The following is an 18,076-nucleotide window of genomic DNA, read 5'->3' as shown; positions in this document are numbered from 1 at the left end:
ACCCCTGAAGGGAAAAGCCGAAAGAAAAGAAGAAGAGTGTGGGGGACAGAAAGCTGCATCAGTTTTATGTCTGTTTGTGTTCTTCTTAAAAAGGTCATCTGTTGCTTCACTGTTTAAGGTTGTAATCTGCCTGGTGAAATACTGAAGCACCACAATGTTGAGCAAGGCAGTTTAACCTCGAGCCCTGAAGCAAGAGGCCGTCTCTCCTGAGAACCGGAGCATTACTTTTATAACATCCAAGCACTTTGCTGTGTAAACAGGCAGCAGTCTCAACGCCATCTACCGTTACTATAGCAACAGAGGAGGAAGGCCCAAAATGCGATGGAGTGTCATTGACCGATGGCCAACACATCCTTTGCTGGTGGAGGTACACAAATGCACACGTGCACACACACATGCTGGTTTTCATGTTTTCTGAGGACTAATGTTTTTGTCCATCACTTCTGGTGACTGTCATTTCTCTAAGGTCTAGAGCAGGAGTCTGCAGCCTGTGGCTCTTTGACCCCTCCACTGTGGCTCTGTGGTTAAAGAAAAATAAAAATGATTTTCTATTTTAAATTAAAATAACAATGCAGCTTCATCAAAGTTGCACTAAAACATTTTGACCGATTCTTCAGAGCCTTTTACCACCAAAAATCAGTTGGAGATTCGTGTACAGGCAGAATTCATACTTAGGGAAGATCAGATTATAAGAAAAATGTCTTAATGTTGAAAAATTCAAGGATTTTAAGTGTTCTCGTGGTCTAACAAATAATGTATGAGTCACTGACTTCTGATTTGTGAATTTCTGGTCGAGATGCTTCAACAATTGTAAGATAAAATGTTTTTTTCTCTATTCCCTCCTGACATGACACTACCTACATTTGCTACATTAAGATCATCAAATATGGTACACGATGTCTTTTATTTTGAAAGGATATCACACAAGCCTCCGACAAAAGTTATAAACTAGTTCATTTTTTTAAACTGCATTTTTTCTTTATATTTATGTTTAAGTTATACCAAAAAATGATGTTTATCATAGTAGCTGCAGTAGCATAAAAATAATTTAGCGTCTTATTTTTTTTCTTAAAGGAGAGTTTGTGGATCCTTCTGGATCGTAGTCAGTAAGAAGTGGACCTGAATGGTGCTGAAGGTGGCAGACCGCTGGTCTAGAGCTCTCAAAAAAATAGTAGCTCAAACACGCCTTGAAATTCTAACAATTATTGTCTTACTTATTCCATATGTTCTTTTTGTGCTTTCTGAGGATTTCCAGAAAAAAAAACAGTGTAATGGGTTTTTGTGGGAATTTAACTTGCAAACAATTAGCATATTTCACACATTCTCTGTTTTACTTGTGGGTACCTAATTAAAACTGGTCAGATAGTTGCACTAGATACTTCATCTGTGAAGACATTACACACATGCAAGAACATATGTTTATTGTAACAACAGTTTCAGACTAAAAAAAAGAAAAACATTTTATGAGCCAAATCCATGTTGACTTTTGGGACAACTGTTATGTCTGTAACATACAGTTAAATAAAAAAAACAAACCAAAAGAAGACGAAGGTTTCATTGTAAATGTGATGTTCACGTGTTAAACTCGTCTGCATTGACAGAGGGACTCATGAAGTTTCCGTCAAAGCCAGCTGTTGCTGAAGCTCCTAGTTCCTCTGTGTTTGTGCTTTGACTAAATGGAATCTGCTGTGTCCAGCTTTTCCTCTTGAACAAAAAAAGAACAGAGGAGCATTCATCATCTGCCTGTAGTCTGATCTCAGACACTTCTGAATACGATGATCCGAGGTACACTGCTCCCTCTCTGCCCTGCCAGCAGTTTGTGTTTCCTCAGCTTCTTCTGCAGCCCGCAGAGCGCAGCACGCTCTCCACACGTGCACGCGGGGCGTGTACGATCTCTGAACGCTGGGTGTGAAAGCAATCATGCAGACCTTTGCAGGAGATTACAGGCAGTTTAAAACCGTTTTCTGCTCTGTAAAACGTCAATCTGACCATTGAAACCAGGATCAGCTTGTGGTGAAGGATTCATACTACTACTTTAGACATTTTTCTAGTTTTTTGTATAATATATAATTTTTCTATTTAGTTTGATTTTATTCTTGCTTTTTAGAGCAGTAGCAGTAAATAAATAAAACATTTTCATTATATTTTCTTACTTAAATCCTAAAATGTTGTTCTCAGTGACTTTAAAAATGTTCAGAACACAGATGAACCCAGATGAAGCTGTAAACCACCCCTCACTGGCTGAGTTATGACGCAGCAGAATGAACCCCTTCCTGTTGGTTTTAGGATGACATTGAAGACATGTTGACTTTGTAACACTGGAGCTGCTGCATTGCTGCTTATGATCACTGAACGCAAAGAAACGGATGTGACAAGTCAATCTGAATCTGTCCTTCTCTGTCCAGTGTTTTGCAGAACACGTCTTAAACGAACTACAGAAGTTTCCAGAGGACAAGAGAGACGACGTGGTCATTCTGTTCTCCGCACACTCACTCCCCATGGCGGTGAGTACGAAGGGCTCAGTTCTGGTGCTGTCAGAGCTGCAGAGATGGTTCCGGCATCCTCCACCTGCTGCTTCAACCTCCAGCCCTCATGTAGGAGAAGAAGAAGACAAGGGATGGTTGATTATAGGATTAATGAGATTTAATGAGATTTTCAGTTTCCTGATCTGGTTTTGTTGTTTTTAATTCACATGGAGGTTGAAGTATGGGTTTACTTAGCATTTGATCTTCACTGTGGGCTGTGTTGATCCACAGCTCAGAAGAACATTTTCAGAGTAAAGCTGCAGATGGAATCCATCTCCTAACATCTCCACTGCTGCTTCCTGTGACCATGGTGCCTCAGTGCCTCTGTGGCGAGGCTTTGCTTTCCTCTGCCACTGACGTCTGCCTTCTGCAGGTGGTAAACAGAGGAGATCCGTACCCCCAGGAGGTGGGGGCCACAGTACAGAGAGTCATGGAGAGACTGGGACACTGCAACCCGTACAGACTGGTGTGGCAGTCCAGGGTGAGTCCACACACTCACTAATCAGAGGCATTTTTCTGTTTGAAATGTGGACCTTTTACCTTCAGCATGTAACAATTCTTCATAAATCAGTAAAAAAAATATTAAAAACTCGTTAACATGTTCATTGTGGTGGAAGATAAAAAAATCGGTTTGTCACGGCCTGTGCGTATATGTAGTAAAATGCAGAGCAGAGGACATTTCTCCATGCAGGCTCGCTGTGAGTGTGTGTGCGTCACGACTGGCTGTGTGTTGTTCATTTAGTTTCCCTCCTGGGAAATTCCTGCAGCTCCTTCAAAATCAAAAGTTTCACATAAGTCAGACCCTCCAGGATTTTGCGATATTGCGATCACAACCATTAACGCAAATTCAAGCAAAGCCAAGATTTATTTCTCACTCTACAACTTTACATTTTCATTGGAACTTTCCTGCAACTTTGACCAATCTACTGTGACAACAGTCATGGATGACGATTCAGCTTCAACGCTGTTTCTCTTCTGAAGGTGCTCACACACTGGCTGCGTTGACGTGCAGAATTTTGGACTCGTATGTGCGTTTGCATGGACTTTTCATTGAAAGGGGTCGCTTGAACGCGCGCCGACGCAGCCGGTGTGTGAGCACCTTCACTCCTTCCCAGCAGCCATGCTCTTTTTTTATCAACTCTCTTTAGCCCTCTGTATATTTTCTCTGCAAGCTGCACGTGAACGCTCATTTGCGCTGAGTGCGAGCGCGGGTGAGTGCACGCTCAGCTGCTTGGGGCAGGTTGCGCTGAGCGGGTGTGGAGCGGTCCGTAATATGGAGCAGAACATGAACCGAGTGTCAAAGGATTTGTGATCATTCCACTGTTATGTATAATCGTTTATTTGTATTGAATCCTTACTGTTAGTAGGAAAACAAACAGTTTGATGTAAGGTCAAAAAGAAAACAGACTTGGCCTTAAAATACCTTTAATTCATTGTGTTTAGAAAAAAAAATGAAAAATCTAAATCGTGCCTTTAAAACGAACCTTGGATAGACTGAATCGTTCCGTCCCTACTCAGCATCATAAAGTGGTTCTTTTATGGATCAGGATCTTTTCTATCTGCTGCACTACAGGAACATGTGGCTTAAAAGATTCTCTGTAAATGTGAACTCCTCCATGAACCCGAGAGGCTCTGTTCTGATCACCTGGACAGACTGTGAGCCAGGTCAAACCATCTTCACAAGGCCAGAGGACAGCAGTTTGACTTCCATACAAACCCCCATCCCAACAGTTAAACATGGTGGGGGAAGCATGGTGATCAGGTGATCAATAATCATTAAAAGCACTCATGAAATTGTGAAAGTGTAGCAGACAATTTGACTTGTTCACTCAAAGAAAAGAATGAAGTTACTAAAAAGAATGAGAGTGAGAATAATGAGATTGGCATGCCAAGCTGTTGTAGTTTTATGTCCACAAGATGGCGCCGTAAGTCCAGGAAAAGCTGCAGCCTCTGAGTTCTTCACAGCAGTTTGGTTTCTGCCCAAAGATGAAAAAACCCCAAACAACAGGAGAGAGTTTGACAGTGGAGGGATGAGGACGCCAAATGGATCCATGTAGATGAGTGTTAGCATCAGAAAGTCCACGTGGATGAGATGAGGTGGAATATTCTGATCCGTGTGATTGGAGTAAAAACCAAGAGCAGAGGTCTTAGTTTAAAAGATCCTGCTGATATTTCCATAATCGGCATTGAAATGACCAGGATTCATGGAGGATCTCTGAGGCGCAGGAACAGTCACTCAAAAGCTGTCGTGGTCTGCCCCCCCCTCACCTCTCTGTGTTTGCCGCCGAAGGTGGGGCCCATGCCGTGGCTCGGCCCGCAGACGGACGAGGTGATTAAAGGTCTGTGTGAGCGAGGCAAGAAGAACATCCTGCTGGTTCCCATCGCCTTCACCTCCGACCACATCGAGACGCTCCACGAGCTGGACATCGAGTACGCTCAGGTGCTGGGGGAGGAGGTGAGAGACAGCCTGCATGCAGGCATTTAGTCTCTGATTTGTTCTCTGTCTGTTACGTGAATGTAGAAAGAGGGGCGTTTTCATTTGAAGCTTTTTGATCATCTGAGTTTAACCTCAAAGAGTCCTAAGGGTCAAAATTCTACACTTCACTGATGTGACTGATTGAAATACAGAAGGACAACGTATGCAGAACTGAGAGCGATGAGAACACAGCTTTAGTCAAAGATCAGTTCTTGAGATGAAACAGAATCATCACCTCACTGCAGTGAAATTCAGACACGCGCCTGTCCTGCTGAGAGTCTGTGATCAGGAACCAAACCAGACAATCCAGGCTGAACCTGAGTCTTCATATCAGGTTTTAGTCACAGTTACAAGTGTGTGCTGGCAGCAAGCCGGCGCTGTCTGTCTGTCTGTCTGTCTGTCTGTCTGTCTGTCTGTCTGTCTGTACGTCTGTCTGTCTGCAGGCACCAGTGAGATGACCACCAATCAATGAGGCTGGTGCCACAAAGACAAACACGTTGTGTTTGCACACTCACGAGCAGTAATCCCATAACTCACCATTACCCCCCAGAGCTGCACACTGTCCCCCCAACACTCACACACACATTTGCACACACATTGAACAACAATAGAGCAGGAGCAGTAAGGAAGGTGTTTGCAGACACACAACAAAGCTGCTTCCTGTCTCAAACGTGTGAACAGTTCTTTCAGGAACTTGAACGTTTCGTTCAATCATTTTTTTGTGGGTTTTGGCGCTCAGATGTTTCACCCACAGAGAGAGCTGCAGTTCTTCGTCTGCTTTCAGACTCTGGGTGGAGGGCTTTGTGACTGCTGGCTGTTGACATGTGAACAACGGAAAGCTGAGCAGCTCAGAGGCTAACGCACAGACTGACACATTCAAAATAGGCAATCACAGGGCGGATGGAGGACGTTTACAGCTTCAAGCTTTAGATTTCTCCCGTTTTGTGTGAGAATGTTTAACGGCTGGTTTGTTTTGTCGTTGTTGTGTAGTGCGGGGTGGAGAACATCCGCAGAGCAGAGTCACTGAATGGGAATCCTCTCTTCATGAAGGTATGGTTTGGCTGATTTTAAACCATCAAAGAGACATATTTGTGGGATTGCTTGATAAGCATTCACACAATACTGATTCTCCTGCTCCTTTGCCTAATTTAGTTTACTGATAAATTTTAGGCTATTTTGGTGTTTAGCTCGTATTTAGACAATATGCTAACGTTTTTGGCTAATTTGGCATCTACTGAGGTTTTTATTGTCACATTTAGAGTTAGCTTCTATTTTAGCAACAGGATAACGCTATTGAATAAATAAGTTTACTGAGGAATTTTAGGCTATTTTGGAGTTTAGCTAGTATTTAGGCAACACACTAAATAGTTGTGTAAAATTGACATGGACTAGGGATATTCAAACACTTTTACAAAAAAAATCTGAAATTTAGTTAAACTTCAGCGCTTTTTTGTAGTTCTTTAGCAAAAGTTTCAGTCTTTTATCAAATTTAACATTTTGCAAATGGCTTCAGACAGTTCAGCTGTTAAAATAAATTGCGTCACTATTTTCAGCAAAAAGCTTTAGCATCTTCAGCAACTACTTTCAGCAAAAAGCATTCACACTAGCATTATCACAGGTATTGCAACTTTTCTAGTTACACTGGGGATGTAATGGAGGACACATACTTATCAAAAACTGAGAGTATCTGTTAAAAACACAGATATTTAGATCATGTAAAGATGTGTCTCTATACTGTCTTTACCTTGTGATGTAAACAAAGACGTCCAATCACAAGCTCACTTCTACCATGTCAGGTCAATCACAATTGACCTAAATAAATACCTGCTTTATAACCTAAATAAATAAAATGACTCACTTTTATTTAAACACAAAGAATTAAAAAGACAAAAATGAGCTTTAGAAAAAGAAAAACAAGATTTTTCTCTGTTGAAATGTGTTTATAGTTTTCAATGAATAATAAATATCTAGATTTTAAGTGAAAGAATTGGATCCGATCTTATCACCACAAATTAGAATGTTTTGTGTTTGGATTTGTGGGTCACGTATGGAGATGTGTATCGAATCATGTTCGAGGGAAAGATACAGAGGGTGACAGAGCAGAGGATCTTAGGATGTGCAAAAATTCAACCGCAGACCTGAGATAGTCAATGGATGACCCCCCCTTCCATCCCTGTTTCCTTTCTTTCCTCCTCCTGTCTCCTCTATTTTTCCTGAGTTCTTCCTGTCATCTCTTCCCCCTCACTATTCTCACAACAAACAGCTGTTGTGTGGGTGTGTGTGTGTATGTGTGTGTGCATGCGTGCGTGGGTTTATTAAAGGAAGGGGCAGATCAATGGGAACCTTTAGAGCTGACTACAGTAGAACTGAACCGCCCGGCTGGCTGGCTGGTCAGACCCGCCATGCTCAGAGACCCCTCGCCAGGTCTCTGAGTGTCGGCCTGTGCGTGTGTGTGTGTGTGTGTGTGTGGGGGGGGTGAGTGTGCGACTGAGAGAATCAATATCAGAGGATGATTAGTTGGTAGTTACTGAAGGATGGTTTCCTTGGTGTGGTTTCAGTTTCTCAGTGTGCTGCTGCCGTCTGCAGCATCTGGAAAATAAAGCAAATGTTTCTTTTCAAACTTTGCTGAGGGTTCAGTTCCTCTCAAGCGCTCTGCAGGAGTTTCTGTAGGCACGGATGCTTGCTCGTTTGATGCTCTGCAGCATGGCTATGCACAAAGGTATTATTAAAATAACCTATAAAATATATATTATATATGCAAGTAAAACCCATCATTCTGTTTAAGGATGTACATGCTTGATGCTCAACAGTAGTTGAGCAAGAATTTGTTTTGTCTTTTCAGTTTTCATAAGGGCTGAATTGATTTAAGCTTAATTATGAATAGTCAATTCATAAAAATATAGATCGATTTAGCACAAAATGCCGAAGTCTGCTAGCTTGATTCTAATGTTTAATAGAATTTCCCACAGAACGGCTACTGCTAACTCTCAGGTGACCCAAAAAAAGACATTGTTGACCAAATGAACATTTTTATAAACTCACAGACATGAATTTTCCAAACTCTTTTAAGGAAGTATTTCTAAAGTAACTATTTGTGGTCTAAAACATCGTTTTTTCCTCTTTCTTCTTCTTCTGGAATGAGGTGTAATGCTATAGTGTGATCACCACCTAGTGTCCAAACTGAAACGTCCTCCAGGAGAAGCAGAACAATGTTTCCAATGTTAATGATCTGAACATTTTAGTTAGAACTTCTCCTTTAGAGAATCCATGGAACACTGGATGAACCATCTAATGTATTTCTAAGCAAATGTGTCTAAATGTGTTAATTCAAAATTGAATTAAATCAAATTGAATTGAGTGGATCAAAAGAATAAAGAAAAATTTGAATCCAATCGATCGAGACTCTTGTGAATTGAATCGTTTCGGTGAGTTATTATCGATACCCAGCCCTAGTTTTGATATTTTGAAGCTGTCAGCGTTCAGCTTTGCTCTGATCACTGTCTGCATTTGAGGAACGCCTTAAGCTTCTGTGTATGCTGCAGGTTTTTGATCCTGCCTACTGTATTCTGGTTCCATGTAGAGCAGCTGCAATGATTCAGAGCAGCTCGACCCGGTTATGTGGAACAAAGTTGCTGCTGAATTCCATCAGATCCAGCACAGAACGCTGAAGTCGCCTTCAGCTGCTCGTCACAATTTCTGCTTGGGTGGGCGAGATGTAGGCTTGCTGAACGGTTGTTTCATTTCATCTTATTTTTAGGGCTGTCACTTTATTGCATTAATCACGAGTGATTAATTACAGACATTGTAGTGCATTCATTTTTTTAAAATCGCGTGAATCTCATTGTTTCGGATGTTCACTTCCATGTTCTGCAGACCTGGAGGAACATTTTATTCAGCTCATTCATGGTCATTTAACAAAAATAGAAATATTAAATAAGTCATTAGAACTTCAGTCCTGTTATAGGTTTTTTTTGTTTTGTTTTTTTTTCACAAAAGCAGACTGTTTAATACGCTGTGCGTCAGTCGCGCTGTCATGGTAACAGCTTTAGCACAGTTCTTGCACGCTCTAGCTTCTTTTTAAGAAAGGTGATGGTCATGGAAAGTTTAAAAAAAGCATTTTTTTCAGGGAAAGTTCACCTCTTTGCTCTTGTTTTTGTTTAGATAATGAAGCAAAAGTGCATTTAAAAAACCAACAGTCAAAATATTTCAATTCCTCTGCAGTGTTACATTTCTTCTGTGTTTCTTTTCCGCTTTATCTCAGACTTTAAAATGATCAAATTCACCCAGACAGCTTAAAGGAACTATAAAATCTCCCTCATGTCTTTTCTACTGTCTTGCTGTTGTAGTAAACTGTGGAATAAGGTGTAGCAACATGTGAACTATGGTATTGATAAGAAGTTTTTGTTAAATATTTTTTAATTGCTCAAAAAAATGTTTCCTACTGTTTTTTGATGTGGTAAATTAGAGAGTCTGGACCTGATGTTTATTTTAATTTTTTTATTTTGTTATTTGTTCAAGATAAAAAAACAACCCCTGGTGATGTCAAAAGAAAAAGAAAAGGTTACAAAGACACCTTTTTAATTTAATTTTCATTTTTTACTGCACAACAATGCTACAAACTTAAATCAAATACATCAAAATGAGGCTTTTAACTGCAATTATTAGAATAAAAATCATTGCGAATAAATCTGGATTAATTTGATTAATTAGTTACAGGTTACAATTAATTAATTGCACATAACATTAATTGCATGACAGCTCGACTTATTTTGTTGGGTCTGCTGAACTAAAGCTTGATTTTCTGCACAAAATACAAAAATAATTTTAGTACTAATTTCTCAATTTTAGAAGCTTTTATTTTCAGTAAATAGGGCTGGGTATCAATAATAATTTCCAGATTGGATTTTAATCCCAAGAGCCTGGTTTGATTCAATTCTTTCAATCCTCTCAATTCAGTAAAATTTTGAGTTTACATATTTATACACATTTGTTTAGAAATACATTAATAATCTACTATATGTTTTGAATATATTATAATATAATACTGTAAATGTATCAGTGAAATAATGAGATTGTTAATATCATCCAGTGTTACATGGATTCTCTAAAGGAGAAGTTCTAACTAAAATGTTCAGATCATTAACATTGGAAACATTGTTCTGCTTCTCCTGGAGGACGTTTCAGTTTGGACACTAGGTGGAGATCACACTATAGCAGTACACTTTATTCCAGAAGAAGAAGAAAGAGGAAAAAACAATTTTTTAGACCATAAATGGTTACTTTAAAAATATTTCCTTAAAATACTTTGTAAAATTCATGTCTGAGTTTATAAAGATGTTCATTTAGTCAGAATGGATGTTTAGGTCAACTAAGCGTTAGCATTAGCCGTCCTATGGGAAATTCCATTAAACGTTAGCATCAAGCTAGCAGACTTTACCTTTATGTTCTTATTCGATCTATATTTTTTGTGAATCGATTATTGATCTATTAAGCTTAAATCGATTCAAATTGATTAATTGATTTTATGAATCCATCCCCATCAGTAAATGTTACCCGACAGGAAACCATGGAGCAGAGTCCCAGTTTTATTGGTACTTCATTATTTGCATGTCAACAAACAATTTCCGTCATTCCTGGCTGGGAGAAAGTAGAGAATCCTCAACAAAGTATTTTGTTGTGTTTCAATAGTGTGTCTGTGTTTTTTATTCTTGTTGATGTCTGCACTTTTCCTGACTTTTTTTGGACTAGTATGAGCAATTTTAATGACAAACATGTTTCCTGAAGTCTGATGTGCGATGTTAAATCTACTAACTATATTCATTAGATAATTTCATAAAGAGTGATTCATGTTAAGGATGTTTGACTGGGTATTATGTAGAGAATTCCTCCACGTCTGTGGGCAGACTGTAATCACAGAGGATCCTCAGACGTTTGTGTTGACGCTTCAGTGTCTGCTCCTGTCCAGGCTCTGGCAGACCTGGTCCAGTCCCACCTGAAGTCCAACGAGCCGTGTTCCCGCCAGCTGACACTGCGCTGCCCGCTCTGCACAAACCCCACCTGTGGAGAGACCAAAGCCTTTTTTGCCAGCCAGAGGCTCAGATAGAAACTCACCGACACACCCTGAAGCTCGCCCTGCGACTAAAGGCCTTCTGGGAACAGCTTCACACGCAAAGCGCCTCTGCAGCGACTGCAGACCCCCTGGAGGACGGGCTGGACTGAGTGAAAGTTGTGTGCTGATCCTCCAGCTTTGCTGGTCCAGTTTAGCAGAGACTCTGGTTACGTTATCAGTTGATGTTTCTCATCCTTGCATTCCATTCTTAATAAGTTGTGACCGTTCTTCATGCGCCCCATTTCTCCAACGTGACCCATTTATCTTACTGACAGCTGAGAGCCGGTTCTGGGTGATCATATATGCAAACCACATCAGTGAATGTGAGTTCAAATAAATCCAGACAGCAAGTTGTTTCATTTCCACAATAAAGTGAGTTACATGTGAATGAACCAGCAGTATGAGATGTTTAAAACGTGCTGCTGTAGACATTCAACACCTTTTCCTCTGATCTTTGCTTCCTTCTGCTTTTTACCTTGTCCTATCTTGAAATGTGCAGCCTGAGAGTGGTTTTTACTGCACATGGTCCCAATGCTTTACTCTATAGCTCATTTTCAGAGACTGCCTCAGCAAATCAATACAAACAGGGCTGACTTGGAAGAAGGTCAAGTAGCAGCCGAGTCCAAACCAGCTGAGCTATCTTCTTACAAATGAAGGAAACATGTAGGAGTTTGAGTTTCTCATTATATGTAAAGTTTGTCCAAATGTGACACCAGTTTTTTATGTGCATAAACCCGAGTCTTGCTTTTACAAATGTATGTCAAATCCTGACTGTGGAGCCTGTAGAACTGAGAAGGTTCTTGGGTTTCTCTTCAGACATCAGCATGCTTCCTCCTCAGAAAGCTTTGATGAAGGCAAAGTGAGCAAACAGTTCAAACTCTCTAAACTTGTGCCATCCACCTTTCACCACGCACACCACCACCTCCTCACTACAGCCTGTAGAAAACCCCTTCCTCCAATCTGGCATTTAACGTCGACCTTCTATAAATGTAGAATGAGCTGAAGTCTCTTAGTCCTGATGACTCGTCCTGCAGTAGCATCGAGGATCCACGTCGGCATCTGGGCCATCAGTCCAGAACTTCAACAGTGAAATATGATCTAACATTTTTTCCACAGAAACAAAACGGGAACTAAAGAATCCTAAACTGTTGTTGGATGTTTCTTCTTCTGCTGTTTTGGTCAGTTTATGCTAAAACTAATGTGCCTTCTCTTACACTGGATCACTAGAATCACTGCTGATGTGCTTTATGTTTATTTTAAGATCTGCTTACATAATAATGTGCTGCTGTGACCTGAGCCATAAACCCTCTCTAGTATGTTTAAGGTTTCTTTACATTAACCCTTTAACACCTGAGCTGTCGTTGGTGACGCTTAAACACAAAATCTTTAACGTAATGTAACTTTTCAACTGTAACACAACAATTCCAGTAGATTCTGAAGGAGAAAAGCGGCGATCTACTGGAATTATCATGTTAATGGTTGAAAAGTTACATTAAATCAAAGAACACTGGAGCCCAGTGTTAAAGGGTGTGGAAACTAAGTCCAGTTTTCATGGGGCGGCCGGGTCCCAGCAGAAGTACCCAGCATCTTTGTGAGTGCGTCTGCTGTTGGGAGGAGTGGAATAGTGTGTTTGGCAGCATTTTTGTTGTGCATACAGCAGAAGATTTTGAGTTTCATGACAGAACTGGTGTGTGTTTCTTTTGTTTGAATGTATTTATTTTTTGTGCATTTGTAACCATAAATGATGTTTACTTGTGTTTGTGTACAGTAACACACAGAGGTCTGGACTGTCTGACTTCTCACCTGTACTGTAAAGACAAGCATCATTAGTGCATTTTTATCTTAAGTCTTCCTTTAAAATAAAAACATGCCTGAAAAAGGAAGTATTTTGTGTGTGAACATTGTTGTTTTCCATCAGAATGATAGGAGTAGATGTGATTAAGTTAGACATGGGGCAGAGGATGAATTCACTTCTTTTTAGCTCAGTTTCAGGGTTTATCATCCGAAGAATCTTTTTTTTTTTGTCATCACAATAGTAAGTTACATCAAAATTAGAGCAGCTCAAGACTGAGAGGAACAAGAATACAAGAGAAAGATGCAATTTATAAGGAAAAAAGGCAGTAATCTCCACTGAGACAGAGAGACTTTTAACACTGAAGAAAGAAAAGGAAGACTTCTACAAACAGGATATTTATGTGTTTCTTCACAAAGAGCAGCGCACAGACTTCATTTATAAGTAAAAGTAAGTCAACGATAACAATTTGGGTGTTTTCTTTCTATGCTGCAGTTTGTGAATGGAAGAAAAATGTGGAAAGAAAATTTTGAACAACACACTTCAACTGTTGTTAATCAGTTGTTAATCAATTACTCTTTAGAATCCGTGTATCATTTGTTCTTCAAATCAAAGGCTAAAAACAATTCGTTTTTTTGTTTTTCAACTTAAAATCAAAAATTTAAAAAAAAAGTATTTTGGTTTTCTGATTTGCATAGTAAATAAAAAAGGAGCAAATGGACAACAAATGTTCAATTTCATTTTTCGTAATTTCGTCTGAGACAGATGGTTTAGCTGGACGAGGTTTTTTTTTTTTTTAAAGTGGTTCATTACACACGAGGCGAGCGGCGAGTGCTAATATGCTAATATGGCTAGATTAGAAGAATGCTCAGATTTAGCAACAAGAGGGCTTCAGAAAAGTCAAATGCATGCAGAGATTTCAGCCATCTTACATCAACTGGATGTGAAAAGATGTTCAGAGACATATGACTTAAAAAAACATTATAAATGACTTTTAATTGGAAAGTGACAGAAGTTTTTTCGGTTATCAGCTCTTTAGGTCTCTGATATTCCTTTTACTGTCACTAAACAGCAATACAGGATATTTTCCCTTTGACGAAAGACAACTGAGAACGTGAGCAGTAGAACACTTTTCAAAATAAAATCGACGCAAATTAATTCCGGATAAACCTCAAGTGTCAGACGGAATTGCAAATAGCAAAATGCAACACTCATTATCCGTTTGCTTCATTTTTGACTTAATCCACAAATCGGGAAAAAGAAAACAATACATTTTTCTTTTTTTTTAAGTTGAAAAAGGAATGAACCAATGATACATGGTTTCTATGGGGTTCATATGTTTGTAAATGAGACTGATGACGTCAATGCCTCACCAGCCGTGAACCTCACCACACATCACTGCTAAAGGCTATTGCACTCGTGCACGTGTTTTCACCAGTTTTGGGATAACAGGTGTTTGGTTCTGAAAGGCAGTCAAACATGACTGAACAGGATGCAGAAGCAGTGACAGCTAAAGTGTTGCTATTTCCCCCCAAAGAGAAGCAAACCTCGGCAGATCATCTCTGCCTGGTTTCACAGGTTTTCTGTCTTTGGCATTCTTTAGGTTCCCACACACTGGCTGCATCGGCATGCATTCAAGCAGCCACTTTCAATGAAAAGTCTATACAAACGCACATAACAGTCAGAAATTCATAGACTTTTCATTGAAAGTGGCTGCCTGAATGCATGCCGATGCAGCCAGTGTGTGATCACCTACACTCATCACACTGCGAAAACAAGATCCCCAAAAATAAGTAAAACAAATCTTATTATAAAACCAAAAAAATCATTTAAATAAGAAAAATAAAGGGTTAAGAAAAATGGTTTTACCAAGAATTCTTATTTTACTAAAAAAACATTCTAGTCACAGGGGCACTTTTTCAAACTAAGATTATTTTTCCATTGAAAACTTTCTAGAAAAGATTATTTTTCTTGCAAGACTGTTACATAAGGCAATTTCTGAGGAAACAAGAGTTTTTGATTTCATGAGATTCAGTTTTTGCGCTTTAGGATCTCATGTTTTGATGGTATGCTCTATCTTTTTGCTACTTTCCTTTTTTTCCAAATTTTTTCCTTTTTTCTGTTTTTACTGTCTCACCTTTGTGGCATTTTTCTCCTCATCTCTTCTCAGACTTTTTTATCCTTTCCTTTGTTTTATCTTTCTCTCTCTTCTTGTCTATCCTGTCATCATTTTTCTCTCTTTGTTTCTTTTACCTTCCTCTTTCACTCATCCCTCTTTATTTGATCTTCATTTTTTCCCCAAGTTCCTTCAATCATTTTACCCTCCTGCCATCCCTTAATTTTTTCATCTTTCTCACTTCTGGCCTCCCTGCCTCCCCCTTTGACCCCCCACCCCCCACCCCACACCTCGCCGCGCTCTTACCTTTTCCAATGTTCTGCCCTTTCTCTTTCCTGTTTTTTCACCTCATCCCATTTTCCATTCTTTTCCAATTTTTCCCTCATACTTCTGTGTCCTCCCTTTCTTTCTCCTCCTTCCCATTCATTCCCGTCTCCTCCCCCCTTCCCGTTCCCCTCACCCCATCCCTCCATCTTTTTCCCAGCAGTCCCCTGCGGTGCTGCAATCACCTCTGCTGCTGTTGATTAAGCTGAGAGAGATTGGCTGTCCACGACCCAATAACCCCAGAGGGCTCAGGGCCTCCCTCCCCCTTCCACCTCCTTCTCTCCCTGTCCTCCCCCTCCTCCTCCTTACAGTACATCTGAGCCAGCAACAATCTTTCATTTCATTTTGTTCTCTTTTCTTCTCACCTTCTCTTTTTGCCCCCGATGGCCTTCTTTCTGTCCTCCGTCACCACTTTTCCTCCTCTCTCTTAATCTCAACTTTTCTTTTCTCCTGCATCTTCTTTCCTCTTCACCCCCTCATGTGCTTAAATAATTTCATGTCTTCTTCATGTTTGATTACTCCTCTCACACATTCCTCATCTTCTCCGTTTTTTTCATTTTCCTCCTGCCTTGTTCATTATACTTTCTCTTCTGTGGAATCATTGAAATATCGTCTCTTGGCCTCCTGTTCTTTTGTCCTCGTTTTTCTGCTTTTTTGGTTATGATTCCTCCTGAGCTTTTTTGTTTATGAACCTATTGGGATTTCGGTACATGCTGTCCTACTTATTATAGTTTTACACTGTAAAAGATGCAAACAAATCTCATAAATTTGAGATATTTTGAACATCTTTTTTCTTCAAAGTTGCGTTGAATCATGGTTTTTAAAGAACTTTAATACAGATAAGTTGGATGTTAAAATAAATGAAGCTTGTATCTGTGTTCTCTTACTCTAACAGTCCTGGAACATGTGCTACTTCAGGGGGTCAGGCTGAATTCCAGCAACCTGACATGACTAAAAACCTCCTCAACAGACTTTTTAAAGCAAAATGATTGAAAGGAAGAACCTGTGTTTCATGGATGCTGCCTCTTGGCAACAAACTCAAAATGATGTTTTTCCTTTTAAATTGTGCCAAGATGATACATTCATTTTTTTTCATTCATTTTCCTGACCGCTTTGTCCCTGTCGGGGTCGCGGGTGATACAAACATGTTAATGTTGGATAAACAGTAGAGCTTAATAAATGCAAACGATTCTTCTTCAATACTGAATAACTGATTCAGTCTGGTTTGGTGGACTGGAGGATCAAAGTCGTGAGAGTCAAAACATCATGGCATTTGACTGAGTAATCACAACAGGTTGTCCCTGCTGCTCATGCTGGAGGCCAGCTCTGCTTTAACACCATTTTCTTCCACTCATCTAGGACTGGGCTGCGGAGTCAACAGTCTAAGCAAAGATGGCCAGACTTCCCTCTCCCCCGGCCACTTCCTCCAGCTCCTTTGGGGGGATCCCAAGATGTTCCCAGACCAGCGTGTCCTGGGTCTTCCCCGGGGCCTCTGCCCAGTGGGACATGCCCTGAACACCTCTCCAGTGAGGCTTCCAGCCACCCTAAAGAAAAAGCTCATTTTGCGTGCTTGTATTTGATACTTTGTTCTTTGGTCATGACTCAGAGTACACGATGTTATGGTCCTGGGCCGTTTGGGTCTGTTCCAGCTGCCTGTCCCTTTGCTCTTTCTCCTGCACAGGTGCAGCTGTTTTCCGATCAGAGGATGGAGATAAAAGATCCACCTAAGAGGTGCTTGGGAGAGACCCTTCTACGCCAGCCAGATCCGTCGTTTGCAGCTCTGGTTCTCCTGGTCCTCCCTGCTCTGTTGGGTTTCCATATGCACATTAAAAAACCTAGTGTAAAAACTGGTTCCGTCTCCCCTTTATTTGTTACGGTTCAGAGCCAGCTGTAACAAATTGGGGGCTCGTCAAAGACGTGTTTGTGTGGTTTCCACGTCCTTTGTTGGTGGGCGGCCAGCCCAACCTGGCACTCTTTCCTCAGCTTGATGTCATCCTTTACTTCTAGTGTCCATCACTGGGTTCAAGAACTAACACCACCATAGGCACTAGAGACCTTGCAACCACAGCTCAGAACAGCAGCAGAGACAATAGAGGTGGAAAACATGGTCCACTGGACTCAATATCACCAACCTCCCTTAGTACCTGTTTGAAGTTCTCCCGGATGTGGAAGTTGAAGAGCTCCCGAGCAGAGGCCTCAGCCAGACTTTCCCAGCTGGCCCTCACAGTACATTTGGGTCTACTAAGTCATTACGGCCTCCTTCCCCACTAGTGAATCCAACTTACCACCAGATAGTGATTACTGGACAGCTCTGCCCTGCCCACCTCCTTACATGATTTTTTTAAGACTCAAGGGCGAAGGTCGTCTGAAATGACTACAAAGTCAGTCATCAATTTCCTGCCTAGGGTGTCCTGATGACAAGTTGGCACTCGTATGGGGTGTTTGTTATGCTATGACGAGCACAGAAGCCCAGCAACAAAATTACAGCTCAGGTTTATATCTGGGAGGCTATTCCTACCAATCATGCCCCTACATGTGTAAGTGTTGTTGTCAACGTGGACATTAAAGTCCACAAGGGGGACAATGGAGTCCCCAGTTGGAGCACTTTCCAGTACTCCTTCATAAAATAACAAGAAAGCGGAGTACTCCTAACTTCTGTTTGGCCCATAGACCGAAACCACTGTCAGAGACTTGTCCCCCACCTAAGGGCAAAGGGACACGGCCCTCCTGTCCA

General features: G+C 40.7%; 1 protein-coding gene across 3 annotated transcripts in view; it reads left to right on the top strand.

Annotated features, from left to right (window-relative positions):
• The window catches only part of fech (ferrochelatase), a 27,630-nt gene extending 10,437 nt beyond the window's left edge, over positions 1-17,193 (top strand). Inside the window, exons 6-12 of one of the 3 annotated variants that reach the window (XR_004948789.1) lie at positions 261-367; positions 2,406-2,504; positions 2,899-3,006; positions 4,816-4,980; positions 5,992-6,051; positions 16,702-16,868; positions 17,024-17,193. Coding sequence is in view for 2 of the 3 variants with exons in the window: in XM_024268518.2 (XP_024124286.1) it covers positions 261-367; positions 2,406-2,504; positions 2,899-3,006; positions 4,816-4,980; positions 5,992-6,051; positions 10,967-11,104 (677 nt within the window). In the remaining variant the exon portion in view is untranslated. Of the gene's footprint in view, positions 1-260; positions 368-2,405; positions 2,505-2,898; positions 3,007-4,815; positions 4,981-5,991; positions 6,052-10,966; positions 12,994-16,701 lie in introns of those variants that run through there. The other 2 variants (XM_036214509.1, XM_024268518.2) reach the window with 2 other exon arrangements.
• The last annotated feature ends 883 nt before the right edge of the window (positions 17,194-18,076 follow it).

Source organism: Oryzias melastigma, linkage group LG12, assembly GCF_002922805.2.
Source record: "Oryzias melastigma strain HK-1 linkage group LG12, ASM292280v2, whole genome shotgun sequence".
Lineage (NCBI taxonomy): Eukaryota > Metazoa > Chordata > Actinopteri > Beloniformes > Adrianichthyidae > Oryzias > Oryzias melastigma.
This window is presented reverse-complemented; position numbering and strand designations above follow the sequence as displayed.